The sequence below is a fragment of the Alligator mississippiensis genome, chromosome 12 (genome assembly GCF_030867095.1).
Source record: "Alligator mississippiensis isolate rAllMis1 chromosome 12, rAllMis1, whole genome shotgun sequence".
In the NCBI taxonomy this organism is placed as follows: Eukaryota; Metazoa; Chordata; order Crocodylia; family Alligatoridae; genus Alligator; species Alligator mississippiensis.
In genome coordinates, this window is record NC_081835.1 from 24,553,060 (window position 1) to 24,569,788 (window position 16,729).

Below are 16,729 nucleotides of genomic sequence, written 5' to 3' on the forward strand. Positions count from 1 at the left end.
CTATCTTTTGAGGTCACTTTTAGCTGTATGTATCAATGATTCAGTACATTTTAAAAGTTATTTGAATCCCACTTTATATTTCCCAGTACTTTGCTTCATGTTTATGATAAAGAAAAATGTGCATCATCTTTTGCATAATCCATCATTATTACCATTACAATCCTTGGAATATTTTTCATATTAGTGCTTTAACTTGCATAATCAGACTAAAATGTGAAGCATTCAGAATTAATTTTGGTTATTAAAACAGGATATATCTATCTATATCCCTCTGTGTGCACAAGAGGAATGTATGTGTGTACACACACATCTGTAACAGCAAAGAAGTCTGTTGAAATATATACATTTAAATTCTGTTGTACTGTATATAATATAAAACACCTAGGATAAAGACTCCTGTGCAGTTATAAAAAAAAAAATGAAGAACTGAGCTGCAGAGGTATTTGGATTTATTCTATGAATCAAAGGAAATCTTACAAATTCAAATTGATTATTGAGCAAGTAGAGTCAAATTTTAAAGCAAAGGCTCCTGTGGTTCAGACATCACAGAAGGTAGCATTAGCATAAACCAGAGACTTATCAGCCTGTGAAGGAAAAACATGCCTATTACATGCAGTAAGAGAACGTTCTAATAGTAGTTCAGCAAACAGCAGACATTAGAAATATATGAAAGGACAGTAAATGCAGATCTTGGGAGCTGCAAATAAATAACTTCCTAACAGCCTGCTTAGGAGTTCCAGTGAAAAGAGGGATAAGTTTATTCCAGAAAAATGGAATTTTACACCATTTGATTAGGTTATAAAACCTGCTGACTCAAAAGTTGGCTAGAGGGACAACTGCAGATGTTTTAGACAGATATTCCTACCTGGTGCTGCTGCAAAGCAGGGATGGTGGAGCCCTGTTGTTAACTGAGGAAAGGACATGATTTGTCAGAATAACTGCATAAAGAGTAAACAGTGATACTGAAGGGAGAAGATGACAGAAATGGACACTGTTCCAGGAGGAGTCAGATAACCCTTTTCTGTATGATGTGTTCTTTTGCAATGAGGAAAGCAACAATAATATTTAAGGTAATAGATGATCTACTATGCTTTTAAGTCAACCCATTTGAAGCAACTGTGCCTGCGTAGAGATGAATTATGTCCTTTGTGCCTTTGATTGTGTAATATCTTCACTTGGCACTACTGCATTCAGGATTTTCAAGTTAAAGATAAAGATATGCAGTGGGTATCTTAATAGCATTTAGAATAACCAGTACCAAGATATAAAGAGTGCTGTGTTTTGGACAGACTTGTCACAGTACTCTGCAGTTGATGTACAAAACATTTTTAAGAAGCTATGTGTTGGTGGAAGTTCTTTTATTTGAAGATTAATAGCATAGTATATGCCAGGCTTGCATTTTTGGCATACAAGGCAGGAATTGTTGTTTATGTAACTGCAGAGGACTATCAAGCTATATCGTTCTATAATTACGACCATACACAGTTCCATCCTACATTGTGTTGAGTAATTACAGGTCAGGAAATGGCAAAGTTAAGTTAGCGTGCACAGCTGCAACTGTCATTTTTATGTACGCATTGCTGCATGGTGCTATCAAATAGTTTTTCACGATTCTTTCAACTCTTTCCCTGCAGCTGTGAATATACACACACATCTTACGTTCTTTTCTTTTCTTTTCTTTTCTTTTCTTCCTTTATCCATACTTACTCTAATTGTTGTGAAGCTGCAGTTATTTTATTAATTTAGGCCCTCATCTCCAGAGGGCTAGGACTGAGTTATGTCATTTCTGTGATTCAAACCAGGTGTACAGCAGTGGATCGGTTCCTTGAGAATTTTGTCCATTGAACCAAATCCTCGGGTGGTGCAGAGCTGGCAGTGGTGGCTCCTGTGCTGGCCCTTGTCCAGTCTTGTGGGTTCCAGATTAAGTGGTTCTTATCTCCAGATAGCCTCAGGGGGCTGTTGGTAGTTCATGCAAGATGCTCAAATATGGTATGACTAGGCTGGAGCCTACCAGCCCAAGAGTGGAAGGATGCAGAAGCATGTTTAAAATTACCTTAACCTCACTTTGAGTTACAGCAAGCATTTTCTGGTGGGTCCAGAAAAATCAAGCTTCTTAGACTCTTGTATAAAAATTTTCTTTTCATTGATGCTAAGTTGCTGTAGCATCTGTGGGCGTCTGTGCTTGACCAGCAGCTATGTCATCATAGCGATGTGCTTCCTGGTATAGGAAGTACTAAATCAGGGTGCAGTAACAACGTCGCCATAGCAACATGTGTAAACGCACCCATTATGTTGTAATACAAATGATACTACAAGTCCATCTGTTTGCACTTTTCCTCAAAGTGAGCAGCAGAAGCCTTCCTGAAGAGTCTTCAGGATACTAATACAGTTAACAACGTCTGTTTGAGCTGGGACTGTTACTATTCTTAGTATGCCAGCATCTTACTGGTTCTGTGCGCCATATAGGAGTTTCCGCATTCTTTTTATCTACTGGAGCCTGTGCTAATGAGATCCCTGTCATTTCCTTGGCAGTAGATTTTCTTTGCTCTCTCTCAGACACGAACTGAATTCACTGACAATCAAACTAGAGAAGATATTTATTCAACAACAGATATTTGGAATAGCAAAATGGAATAAAACAAAGATTGGCCTTAAGTATACTTTTTGTATGGATTTTCCCATATAATGTTTGCTTCAGTGTGAAAGATTGTTTTTAAAAACATAGAAAGTTAGCAGTATTTGTAAACCTGCCTTTTTCTTGTCTTCAAAGTTTCTGAAAGGTCACTCAAATACTTGCTTTCAGCAGAGGTAGCCAAGTGATGTGGCCCTATAGACCCAGCCAATCAGATGGGTCAGGATGTAAAACTTATTTACAGAAAACCTAAACTTGCAGAAGAATTAACTCATTTACAGACTTTATTACAAAAATACATTTAAAATGAAGAGTTATTGTTGATGAAAACTAGGCACATCTTAGTTGATGCAAGCAATTTTTGAATGATGGGTCTCTGGTCTTTTGACTCCCAAAATATACTGTGCAAATTGTGGATGATATTATCCTTAGCAAAAATTGTATTTGACCATGTCTGTTCCAACAACTGTTAATGACTGGATGCTTTATTAATAGGTCAGTATGTGTGGAAAGGTATACATAGAGAGACCTACAAATGTGGCAGATGTGCTTAAATAGGGCAATCTATTGCTGTTATTTTCCATAATTAAAGGAATTATTGAATGCAAATCACAAGAGTTTAAAGGGTAGACATTAAACAGATACTTGTACTGACTTACAGTATTACTGCTAAGTAGAAAGTTCTATGCATCTTTATTCTATAACACATTTCCATCCCTGCTCTATTGTTGTAATAGTGAAGTATTGACCATTATAACCCATTTTTAAACTATAATTTTTAAAAGTCTGTATTTTCCTGTAAAAAAAAAAAAAAAAAAAAAAAAAATTAATCTGCTCTAATTAAGGAGATATATTTTAAGTGAGTTGTGTGCATAAAGTCCTAAGGAAGTCAGTTAGTCATTATGCAAGTATAAGAGTTGGGGATATTCTATTGTAGGACTGGGGCCTTAGTTTTAGAAATGTAACTTATGGCATCTATAGAATTTGGAATCTCTTATGAAGAATCACTATAGCAAGGAGATTTAAGTGAAGGATTTCAAAAGCAGTAAGTAAATTTTTGTGTCCAACTTCTGATCTTAAAGGTGGTCTTTTTTAGAGGATTAATCCACTGAAGTCTCTACAGCTTCATGATTATATGCTTCCCAATTTAGAAATTCTCCACTGCCACTTTTACGCTAATCTCATCTGAGCTGGACTATTATTTTCTAGACTTTCAAAGTGTTCTGTTTTTTGTAAGCTAGGAAAACACTTGAAGTGATTAATGCTAAATAACCAACTCAGCAAATCCTAGTCGAAAGTGGCATATATGCAAGACTCAAACTGATAGCCTGTAGGGGATGATTTAGTTAAAAATATCTTATTCATTACAGAATAGATTTTTTTTAAATATCTTTTTCCAGGCTTGTTAAAGATGTCCCATTATACACAAATCTCCTGTTCAGCTTCAAGTATCTGGAATTTTTTATGCAGAAGAGCACTCATATAAAGGAAGTTAAGGACTTTAGTATTCTGGGCTAAGGATCATATTTTCCAAATGAAAGGATGTCCTTTACCTCCAAACACTGCACTAAGAATTTAACTTTTAGAGATGCCATTCATGGAAAGGAGTCCAAAGTATAATAAAATTATTACACAGTTTTATTCTGAAGAACATTTTGCATTTGTTTTAATACAAAATGATGTAGGTCAAGAAATAATTTACAAATACTTAAGTTATTATCCTGGCATTTGAATAAGAATGATTCCAGAGAAGGTCTGTAAGGTATCCATAGGAAATTGACATTATGTACAAAATGTTTATTGACAGGTTTTAAACATCACATTTTAAAAATGTGAACTGAATTGCTACCTATCTTGTGAAGTACAGGTAAATCCTGATAAGACAACTTGTCAGCAACAAGTCAATTTTATCCAGTGTTAAGAAAATAAACAGATTTTGAGATTTTTTTTATTTTTCTTCAAGGCTGTACTAATCTCAAAAACTTGTATCAGGGTTTTACTGCATTGTGAACAATATCTAAGCCCTCTTTTGATTGCATAAAAACAAATCCTTTAACTAGACCAGCAGAAAGGGTAGAGGCAACAAAGTACTATTTAGCTTCTCAGGAATCTTTGATTCTGTAGAGTCACTTGATTAGATTTTTCATTATGAGAAGAGTGACACATACAAGGGATTCAATAAAATTTTAATCCAGCTGCAAAGTTATTTCCAAATCAAATGCTATATACGGAGGCAAACAACTTAGTTAAAATCATCATTTTTGTTAAAATTCATAATTGTCACAAGGTTAATAGTACCTTGGTATGGTCTCGCCAATTTTCAAAATCAGTATGATCTATTTTGTGGGGTTATTAAAAGATAAAATCACAGTTTATTGTCAATCAAAAATTTTAAAATAAGTTCATTTTTAACTTTTCATGTATAAGACTGCAAATAGTCAACTGTGCATCCCTTATGTAAAGAGAGATTTGTATTGACTCAAAATATTTTTTTAAAAAAATCTGTGTTGTCAAGTTTCCTTTAAAACTTGATATTATATCCAAAAAAGAGATTTACATTGAGAAGGTGGCTCTATTTAAATATTTATCCTATAGAACTATATAATCCGAGTAAAAATACTTATATCTAGAATTCTGTGGAGAATTACAATAATTAGGGTCCATAAATATTGCTGCAGTTCAATTACGGTACAATAATTACAAAATATAGAACATCTCTTTACAAATACAAATTATTGTATATTACAATTCATTTACAATAATTTCTACTATATAATTTTTAAACAAACTATTTTATCTAATTCTACTTTAACCTGGTTGCAAGTGCATTAGTAAGAATGCAATTATTCCAGTATATTTTGCCCTTAACATGATAGTCATAAAACAGACTATCTGAATGATATTTTCCTATGTAAACTGGTGTTACATATGACAGAAAGGTTTTCTGGTTTCTTTTTTTAATGATCTCTAACAGGTAGAGCATGACACATTGTATCTTAGAATAATGGTAAAAAAAACCAAAAAAAAAAACAAAAAACCAGGAGGCAAGTTTGAAAACAAAATCGGAATGGATATGCTGTGAATATTTGATATGCTATTGAACGCAGAGGTAATGACGCTTCTGATTGTCATCACCTGTCTTACATGGTCATCTTCTCCACATACTTTTGTGCTGGACTTTTACTGACATTGCTTTGACAAACTTCTGCTTCACTATGAAGGACAGTAGCACAAGATTAAAAGACAGGCAAGATATTACACCTCAAAATCCTTCTCTAGCCCTCTGAAAATGGGATTGTCAGAATCTGGTTTGACATAACCCTATTCCTGCAAAGGAACTGAAGATTCTGTGGAAAAGGACTTGACACATTGCAGCTTTGATCACATTTCAACAACCTAGAGACACTAATAAATAAATTATGGCTTCCTTGAGGTGTGACATCACTTGTACAAAACTAGTTTCATTATTACTTCCAACTAGTGCCTAGCATCTTTGAACTATGAGGCACTTTTTCTGTTATTGAAATCATTTTCTCCTTGCTAAATACTATAAAGTTGTAATGCATATCATTTCATCAGCTAAGTCCTCTTCATATCTACCAGTGTCTGGTTCTTCATCACTATAACCCGGACCAAAGTCTTGAAGTTCATAATCTTGCCTACTTAAAATGGGAAACATATCCCCATTGGTCCCACTGCTAATGTTTCCATTGAGAAGGTTACTTGCTGCACTTTCCATCTCATCAATAGTCATGTCACAAGCATCAGCAATCTCGTGTTTCGTCGCTGAAACAAATTTAGGGTCCTTTGCATATCGCCCAAGGCCTTCAGATATAAGTACCTGAAACAGAAATGGAGGAGTGTTCAGTTCAGATTTTGAATAATAAATCATCAGTAAATAAACAGAAAGCCTCATATTCCTCCCAGATCACTCAAGGGCAAAATCCATAAAACTCTATGCTGAATAGCTGCGGCAACGAGAGCAACAACGTAAAGAACTTAAGTGTCCAACACTCAAGTGGTTCTGGCCAGAGTTTTTACAGTTTTCTAAAGATGTAACTGGTAACACATGACATTGAAATTCTCCTTGGGAGATTTATGAGGAGCCTTTGATAAACAGGACACAGAATATAGGTAGAAGCTGGTTTATTTAGATGATAGTAAAATTCTTTGGGTTGTGGTCTGAACAGTGGGCTAAAAAATGAAGGAGGTGATGAAGACACTTTTGGAAATAGAAAAGCATTCTATTGGTGATACTATCAGCGAAGAACTGAAAGATCTTATATGTCATCTAACTCCCAGTTATGGAAGGGAAAATGACAGCTGGAAGCAAGGATCCTGAAAATTTTAAGTGGCAGCAGAACTGATAAAGCAAGAATACTACATTTTTACAGCTGAGAGAATTAAAATACCTAGCAACTGTAGAGACCACTTTGCCTTCACATCTTTGAAAATTAAATTATTCCTTATACTCCTGAGAGCATATGCAAAGAAGCTACTGAGATGCCCCTTCAGGAAGCACTTCATTTCCATTAGCTTATCTCACCCATCATTCCCATTTGCAAGGTCCTTGTGCTCTCAGGTCAGTGCAAGGACTGTGAAGGCTTAAGCCCTCCACAGAGCTGCCCAGAGGGCTCCAGGTACCATTCCTTGCCTCTATGCCATTATAAAAAGGCAGGACATTATGTGATCCTAAGCATTTTGAGTTACCTGTGAAACTGTTTTGAACCACATACTTTAAACTGCTCTCAGTTTAAGTGCTCCCATCTTTTTTATTTTATTACTGGTACATCCTTAATATACAACTTACCAGGTTTTCAGCCTGCTTTCTCCCTGCCACACATTCTAGAACTAGATCCTCAGCTCAGTATTCAGTGGAGCTTTTTGATTTCGAGGGTTTGTTTCAGACTTCCACCTGCCTTATCTAAACACCATGTGGAAGTTTTAATCTGAAATCTAGTATTTCCAGTGAAATATATAAAATCCAGTATATGATGGTTATAATTTAGGGTGTGTTTGGTCATGGATATTGCAAAATGAACACAAAACTGAACAGACAAGACACACATGGCTACTTTTAAGGATTTATGTAGTACTTACTGCTTCTACCAAGCTGTCTGCACTTCTTTGTTTGTCACTGTGTTTATGCCTAAAGTCATTAGGTACGGTTAAACTGGCTGGTGTGAATGTTCGGTAGGAGATATCAGGATCGTCTGTGTACCAGGAGCTCCTATGCAAAGAAGGAAGGCTGCCATTCATGTGTTCTGTAGATTCAGCCCTGTCAACTTGGATGAGAGGGGTGTAATATGGAGTACGGTCCCTGTTGGGAGGGGTGGCTGGTGGGGTGGCCCAGGAACGTGTTGAACGACTTGGTGAATGCTTATGTGCTTTACTGGAATCCAGACCTGCAACAGCCATGACCTGGTAAAAGGAAGAGATTTAATAGTTAATGGACCTGAAATAATTCCCAGCAGGTTTATTCCTCATTTAAATCCAATCAAACCATTTAGACAGCTGCTATGAAGAGACATCCTTTGTAGCACGTAACAGTGTAGAAGAAAAGGAGGACGTTAAGTAGCTGCATTTGCAGCCAAACCACAAACTGACATCTCCATAAGTCACTTTTAGAATATCTGCCTAATATTTGCTTAATATAGTCAACAGTTAGATAAACCAAATATTGACACCAATTCTATGCTCCTGCTATAATAGGAAAAAGAGAGCTTAGCTTGAAGCTTAAAATAGTCCTTAAAGGTCTTGCATGCTAGCTTCAAGGGGACCTGCCCAGATAGCACCATTTGGATGACTGCAAGAGCTTGTCTGGCTGACACAAAACCTCTGGGTCTTCCACCGTGCTGTCAGAGCAGTGAGACTCAGGCCACTGAGAGTTCATCTCATGATACAAAACAAAACTACATCAGTTGATCGGAATTACGATCTTGTGGTAGTAGAAAGCTTGTTGAAGTTCAATCAGTCAGAGTACAGAATGAAGCTTTAACCAAACAGCATTTGGGAAAATAACACCAGATGAAAGCAGTGCCAGCCAGTTTATGCAAATAGTTTCATAGTTCATAGTTTCATAGTAGGTAGAATCAGAAGGGACCTAAGCAGATCATCAAGTCCGACCCGCTGCCATGGCAGGAAAGAATGCTAGGGTCAAACGACCCTGGCAAGGTGATTATCTAGCCTCCTTTTGAAAACCCCCAGGGTAGGAGCCAGCACCACTTCCCTTGGAAGTTGGTTCCAGCTCCTAGCTGCCCTGACTGTAAAGTAGTGTCCCCTGATGTCCAGCCTGAATCTACTGTCAGTCAACTTATGGCCATTATTCCTCGTTACTCCCGGTAGCGCTCGGGAACAGGGATTCTCCCATAGCCTGCTGGTCCCCCTTGGCTAGTTTGTAGACAGCCACCAGATCCCCTCTCAGCCTTGTCTTGTGGAGGCTGAACATGTTCAGGTCCCTTAGCCTCTCCTCGTAGGGCCTGCCCTGCTGGCCCCTGATCATGTGAGTGGTTCTCTGGACCCACTCGAAGTTGTCCACATCCCTCCTGAAGTGCGGCGCCCAGAACTGGACACAGTACTCTAACTGTGGCCTGACCAGTGTCGCATAGAGGGGGAGGATCACCTCCTTGGACCTGCTCGTGATGCATCTGTGGATGCATGACAAGGTGCAGTTAGCCTTCCTGACTGCGTCCCCACACTGTCGGCCCATGTTCATTTTGGAATCAGTAGTGACGCCAAGATCCTTTTCTGCCTCTGTGCTGACAAGAAGAGAGTTTCCCAGCCTGTAGGTATGCTGCTGGTTCTTCTCCCCCAGGTGCAGTACCTTGCAATTGTCAGTATTGAAACCCACCCTGTTCTCAACTGCCCACCCCTGTAACCTGCCCAGATCCAGTTGCAAACTGTCCCTCTCCTCCAGTGTGCCCACTTTTCCCCACATCTTAGTGTCACCCGCGAATTTGAACAAGGTGCTTTTCATCCCCTTGTCCAAATCGCTGATGAAGATGTTGAACAGTGCGGGTCTGAGGACTGAGCCCTGGGGGACCCCACCGCCCACATCCCTCCAGGTCGAAAATGACCCGTCCACCACCACTCTCTGGGTGCAGCCCTCCAGCCAATTTGCGACCCATCTGACTGTGTAGGTATCAATGCCACAGTCACCTAATATTTTAATAGAATGGGGTGAGAGACAGTGTCGAAGGCCTTCCTAAAGTCCAGAAAGACTACATCCACCGTGATGAGCTAGTTTTAGGAGGGAGCCAAGGTGAGGAGTAATATACTCATTCCCAATATATATTTTTTTAAAATTATTCCAGCCAGTCTGTACCACCTTAATATATTACTGGTAATCATCTACAACTACACATTTAAGGATACAGATATTAATGCACTTACAAAGTCTCAGATTTATATATTAGTAGTCTAATGTATAGTCATTTTAAATTACAAACAGTTGCATGTATCCACCGGAAAATGTTACAAGCCAAAAGAAGTGTTATATGCAGCATAAGCATGCATCAATCCTGACTTGCTAAGAGTTGCAAGACAATCTCTACATGCAACCAGTACATTCTCCAATTTTTATAGTGGTGTAAGAGTGATGTGCCATGATGATGCCGAACTGATGGAAGAGGCAAGGATTTCTTAGGGTGATACCTTTTATTGGACCAAATATGTATTGTATATATTACCACTGAATATTTTTATGCTACAGCAAATACAATCGTGAAATTGTATCAGAACTAAAGAGCTAATCCATGAGACCTTTATTCAGTTTTACTCAAGGCAAGCTCACTGTAGCTAATGGGAGTTTGATTTACAGCTGTGTAGTAAACCATTTGTCATAGTAAGTCTCAAGGCCTAGAAAGTGCCCATATCCACATTATGTCTGCTTCTGCTATTAGCGCTCATGCTACTAGACATATAACTCATGCCAGCATTTGGCCCTTGAGGCTTTGTAGAAACAATGCTGCTTTTGCAATGCTCACCTACCATATGGCATTTTCCTGCAAACATTTACACTTTTCAGCATGCTTCATTTTAAATTACTGGTTAGAACTGAAAACCCAAACAACCCTGATCACATACTGAAAGACAAAAAAGAGTGCTTTACTGCTTTGAAAGTAAAGTGAATGGTACCCTACAGTGTTTGTGCAATAAAGGACACTGTTGCAGAAGAGGAAGGTTCTGAAGGGACACTAGCCGTGGGATAGCCATGTTCCCATGGCAGTTATTCCAATCAAATCTTGTATTAACAACCCTCACATGAAGCAAGGCCTTTAACAATGGCGAGGGGTTGAAGCCCCAGAACTTGACAGTATCCCTTAGGTTCTCCATTTTACTGTAAGCATGTTACAGCAAGAAGGAAATGTTTTTATAGTGTCCCAGATAAAACTGTCTTTGAGTGGTATTGGATAGTACAACATATCTGAAATGCCATTTTGGATGGGACAGGATTGGGAGCATTGCTTCCAAGAGCAAGGTGGTGTTTGGAGGTATAGAGACCAGATGTATGGCTTACTGATAGAATTTTCAAACAACCACAAAGCCCAAGATAGAATAGCCGTGCTGAAGTGTTTCAACTTAGTATTAATTAATTAAGATACTTGATTTACCTGTTGTTGCATTAAGTGCAGTGGTAAAGCAGTGCGGTGGTGGAAAGTAGGAGAGAGTGTTATATCATCTTGACTACTTTGTCTGCGGAGGCATTCGAAGTTAAAGGAAGATCGACGATTTGCTATAACATAACAATAGTCGTTAGGATAGGGTTGATTATCTTTCACAAGATCAAACATTTCCATAATTCCAGTTGTCACTCCGCATATTTAGCAGAGAGTATTCCTGATTGGAGGAGTCTATGCATGCTCTGAGGCCTTATGGAGCAGATATCTGGAGACAGAAGTGACTTGAGACAGAGGATTCAGGAGGTGGACTAAATAGTCCTGAGAGAGGCACCATCAAACTAGACAACCAGAGACAAGGTTTGAGTTTAACTGTTATGCACAGGTTAAAAAGGCAATTAAAATTAGAAATCCATTTTAAGGAATGCAGGTAGAATTAAAATAAACAGTTGACTTATTTTCCTTTTTTTTTTTTGTGGTCATCACAGCTGTAAGTTCCTTATGCCAAAGAACCATACTCTTAGAAACTACCAGAGACTGTTGTTTGATGTAATAAAAAGTGCAATACCAGACACACTACATGAATCAAAATTAATTGAATTAGTTTTTTCCTGATTCTTATTGTGTTGCTTACAATACCAGGCACGCAATAAGCTACATTCTATACAGGAACACTGAATATTCATAAAAACATTTGAACAGGGAAAAAGCAACTCAGAAGTGAATCAGAATTTTGTTGCTTGACTGACATAGCAATATATTGACTGGGCTTTGTAGCTTCCTAGTAGTAACACGTGGATAGAATTTCTATGCAACAGTCTCAGCAACAGCACAAAGGAAATTACTGTATTCAAGGTGCTAGATGTACATGTGTTAATTTTGTGATGAACACCTGGAGGTATCCTGTCCATGCAAAGCCACGGCAATATTTTAAAACCATCCTCAGCATCTCTTCTCATATCATAGTACTTTGAAAACAGCGAGTAAGAAATAGCATTTAGGGCCTGGTTCTACAAAGTGTTGGATACTTCCAACTCCAAATACCTATTTATTAAAAAAAGAGAATGTCTCTTTGTCAGAGCAAAAACACTCCACTACATGCTCCACTTCCTTGGAATGAAGAGAACAAGCAGGTGGCAGAACTGAGTCACACTGCTCAGTTCACTGCTTAAAATTACAAACCTGATAATTATTCTGAACCTACATGGAGCAGAATTCCAGTGTGCAGTGTTCTAACTACAATACCATCCAAGACATGGTGGATCACATTAGCTTGGACTGGATTCAGTTGTGAGTGGAAATTTCCCAAGGTAGTGTGCATAGTGCATTCTTCACACATCCTATAGGCTACTTAGGAATAAAGTGTTTGTTTCAATCTTCTTTTAAAATCTCCTGGGGCACTGAAGCACTAACATCTTCATATATATAAAATATAGAACGTACGAACAATATTTTTACATAGTTTCCAGCACAGTAAAGCTACTGGAGGGGTTGATTATGCTCTTTTATCATTACATTGGTGACAATCAACTGACTTCTCTCAAATAACCCTTACACTACACTAGTGCTATTCAGATCAGACTCATGTCCTAACAGCTTTCTCACCTTGTTCTTGTCTGAGAATAACTTAGGGTTCCAGGCATTTTGAAAAATCTTTACAGGAGAGTTATGAATAGTTTAATAATAGTTATGGCTGGGAAGGCCATACAACCAAAAGTTAAATGGGGCCCAAAGAATGCTGCTATATGGAAATCTCCTGTCCCACCTCGGCTAAGGGGAAGAGATCAGAAAATATAAGACTGCTCTTTACTGATGAAAGTTTGGAGTCTGTCCCCTGCACTAACCTGAATCAGAAGGGCAAAGTACAGAGAGTCAAAAAGCCCAAGGCTGAATCGATTCAATTTCTGCAAGTGAGTCTAAGCTGCGTAGATTGAACTCACAAACAAGTGAACAGATGTTCACTTTTGATTTCAGAAATGCAGCCACATGCCTGTAGTGGCTCATACCAGAAGTTGGGGGGCACTAGAGTATGCCTCCCTGCTTGGCTGGAGCAGACAGCTTGGGCTAAGGGTAGCCTGCCCACTGTGCAAGGGGAGGGTTGTAGGGGAGGTACAGGGCATCCTGGGATGCTGGGGGACTGTAAGTTAACTTGAATCTGGAGGGAATCTGGGACAGAACTTCAATAAACCCATTTAACCTAAATCAGTTAAGTCTGATACTACATCCATCCAAGTTTATCTTAAAACTAGTTTTGGCCATTCTGAAAGCAGTTTATTTGCATTGAACTTCTGTTGTGTTACAGATTTGAACTGGTTTCCAAAAACCAGGGATCTAGGTTTTCCATACACTGAGGAAGAACAAGGATTTTCTCCTTTAAAAGAGAAAAATGAGGCAAATGGTTGGTTTCCCTTTGCAGGCTGGCAGAGTTCCAGCCTGCAAGGGGCTACTTGGGACTAAGGGGAGTTGTATGTAGGGGGTGCCACATACATGTGCGTGCACACATATGCACATGGCAGCCAGGCAGTGTGGACAGCAGCTCCCACAGGCAAGTGGGAAGGGGGACAGATTGAGGCCTCCACAGTAAGGGAGAGAGAGCAAGAGGGAGGGAGGGAGGGAGGGAGAGAGAAAAAAAGGCCTCCTGCTGTGTGCACTCCTGGGTAGGAGTGCATCGAGGAGCATGTGCCCCCCCCAGATTTGTACATGGGGCTGGGACAGATGTGGGATGCCCACTGAAGGATCAGGGCTCCCAGCCCTGCTGCCCTCCCCTAGGGCAGTGGTCTCCAACCTTTTAAAGGTGAAGATCACTTTTTGAAGGAAAGGGCAATCCAGGATCTAGTGCCACCTCCCACCCGCCCCGCCCAGCAGCTCAGTCATGGGGGAGGTGGGTTAAGGTGTACTGGAGCCCTGGGCAAGCACAAAATTGGAGGCCCCCTCCCCCCATGGAAGCTGGGCTGCAGGGAGGGTGGGGAAGAGGGGCCCCTTCCCCTCCTAGTGGCGGGGGAAGCTGGGTGGACCCCGCCACACTAGGGGGCACATGGCTCCTCTTCTCCCTGCTCCTGTACAAACACACATGCATACACATAGATGCATGCACTCTACTCTCTGCACATGGACACAGACACACGCAGGTAGACACACACACACAGGCAGGCAGGCAGGCAGGCAGGCAGGCAGACACACACGGGACCTCCCCCTAACCTACTCTCAATCACACGGAGGCAGCAGTCTGACCCCTTCCCCTCTGCTGTGAGCTGCCTGCGGCTCAGTCTTGCTCCCTCTCTGGGCCTCATTACACCTACCCACAGGTAGCTACTGCCCAGCTGTCCCGTGCAGCCACACAGATGCAGAGAGCTGAGCCAGGCCAGGCCAGAAGCACTGTGCCATGTCTGTGCAGGTGGGTGGGTGGCAGCAGCACTGGGAGGGGTGGCTATAGGGGCCTAAGATTCATTTTGGGGATCTGTAGTGCCTAAGGCCCTCCCACCGCTACTGCCCACAAAGGTGCAGTGTGGTGCGGTGCTTCTGGCCCAGCTGGCCCAACCTGGCCCCAACTGCCCCCCCTCCCCCTCCCAGGTGGGATACAGCTCTCACAGCCTGGCTTGGCCCCCTCCCCTCAGGCACAGCACCACCTGGCTCACCCTCCTCCCTCAGACGCAGCACGGCTCTCCCTGCCCAACCCCAGCCCTGCCTTCACTCCCTCTAGCCCCGTTGGTGGAGGGGTCCTGCTTCCAGTTTCCAGGGAAGCAAATGTGAAAGCCGCAGTTTTAAACTTGGCACCAAAAATGGGTGCCAAGTTTAAAACTGGCTTTCACTTCCCTGTGGATGAGGATCCCGGGGCCTGCCTGTTCATTAATCTGCCAAAGGGAGGGGAGCAGTTTGAGGCTCCTGTGGTGAAGAAGGGAGTGGGGCAAGGGCAGGGGCAAGTGTGGCCCCAGCTGGGCTGGGCAGGGTCAGGCCAGGGGAGGGTTGGAGCCCAGGCAACCTATCCAGGCATGTGGGGGGCTCTCACTGCTGCACGTAATCCAGTGGAGGCCTGGGGGGCACATGTCCCCCAGATCTGTGTGGGGGATGAAGCGGCTACTGCTGCATGGTGGGCTTTGCACCCCAATCTCTGCTTCAGCAGGGCTCATGGAGCAAAGCCCAGTGTACAGTGGCCTCACCCCATGCACAGATTGGGGGGGCCATGTGCCCCCCAGGCCTCTGCCGGGGTGCATGCAGCAGTGGAAGCTCCCCCACCCCACACACCTGGATGAGACACCTGAGCTCTAATCATCCCCTGGCCAGGGCCCAACTCACCCGGAGGCAGGGGGCATGGAAGGGGACTGTCCCACTCCCCCAGCCCGGCTCCAGTGGCAGGAGGCGTGACTCAGCCCAGGCATGTGCATCCCGCCACTCCTGATCATGGAGTCTCTGACAGTTGATCTCAGTCTGGGGATGGGGGGGAGAGGGGCCTCAGCTCTCCCAGACTAAGATTGACTCTCAGAGTCTCTCCAATCGACCAGTTGATTGCAAATGACTGGTTGGTGACCACTGCCCTAGGAGCTTCCGTGGCCCAGTGGGCAGGACCTAACATGGGAGGGCAGAATAGGGAGGGCAGGCTTGATGTTGCCACCACCAGGTCCCAAAGGGTGCTGCTCCCTGCTGCTGTTCCCCCCACTGCTTCTGGGTGGGCAGAAGGCTGTTGCCAGGCCGGCAAGGGGCTCCTTGCCATGGCAGCATGGCCAGCGCAGGGGATCTGATGGCAGCACTAAGCCTGTCCACCCTGCTCTGCCCGCCCACAATGGGTCCCACTTCCTGGACTGTGGAGGCCCCCAAGGTGAGGGCAGCAGGGTGTGGAGGCCCAAGTCTACAGCAGGCAGCCCACATCCTCCCCTCCATGGGCTCTGCTCCAGCTGTGCCACCCACAGGGAAGGAGGGGCAGGGGAGGCAGCTGTGCTCAATGCTCTCATGCTGCCACAGAAGCTGCTGCCTTCCACTGGTGGCAGCTGGGGCTCAAGTGCTCCTGGGGAGGCAGGGGGCTGAGGGGCCTGGCCCTGGTTCCATAGCTGTGGCAGCTGGGGTCCCCCTCCAGAAGGACTGGGGTGGGCAGGGGGTTGCTGGTCATGATTGAGGGGCACCAACACAGCCCATTTGGCTGTGGCCTGAGAGTGAGGGGTACCAGCAGGGCTGAGGGGCACTGGCATATCAAGGCTACTCAGCACCACAATGCAGCTGGGATGGGGCACCTGGAGCTGGACCCACATCCTGGTGAGTGAAAGGGGCAGAGGGAGCTCTGATTTTCTGTGATAAAAAGCCAAAATCAAACACCAAAATATATAGGTATTTAGAATTTACTATAATGATTGCGGCACTGGTAGGCTTCCAAATTGCTTTAAAATTATAAATATATCAATAAAGCATTGTGTTCAACTGATACCTATGTATATAGTGGCATTTCATTGTATTCATGAAAAAACATGGATTTTTGATTGTTTTAGTCAAA

The 16,729-nt window shown here is 42.2% G+C and overlaps 1 protein-coding gene across 1 annotated transcript in view; it reads right to left on the reverse strand.

Annotated features, from left to right (window-relative positions):
• Nucleotides 1-1,660: 1,660 nt before the first annotated feature.
• The window catches only part of CACNA1D (calcium voltage-gated channel subunit alpha1 D), a 444,991-nt gene continuing 429,922 nt past the window's right edge, over nucleotides 1,661-16,729 (reverse strand). Inside the window, exons 45-47 of the mRNA XM_059716031.1 lie at nucleotides 11,245-11,366; nucleotides 7,733-8,053; nucleotides 1,661-6,473 (exon numbers count right to left, since the gene is read on the reverse strand). Coding sequence (XP_059572014.1) covers nucleotides 6,180-6,473; nucleotides 7,733-8,053; nucleotides 11,245-11,366 — 737 coding nt within the window. The 3' untranslated portion in view covers nucleotides 1,661-6,179. The remainder of the gene's footprint in view (nucleotides 6,474-7,732; nucleotides 8,054-11,244; nucleotides 11,367-16,729) is intronic.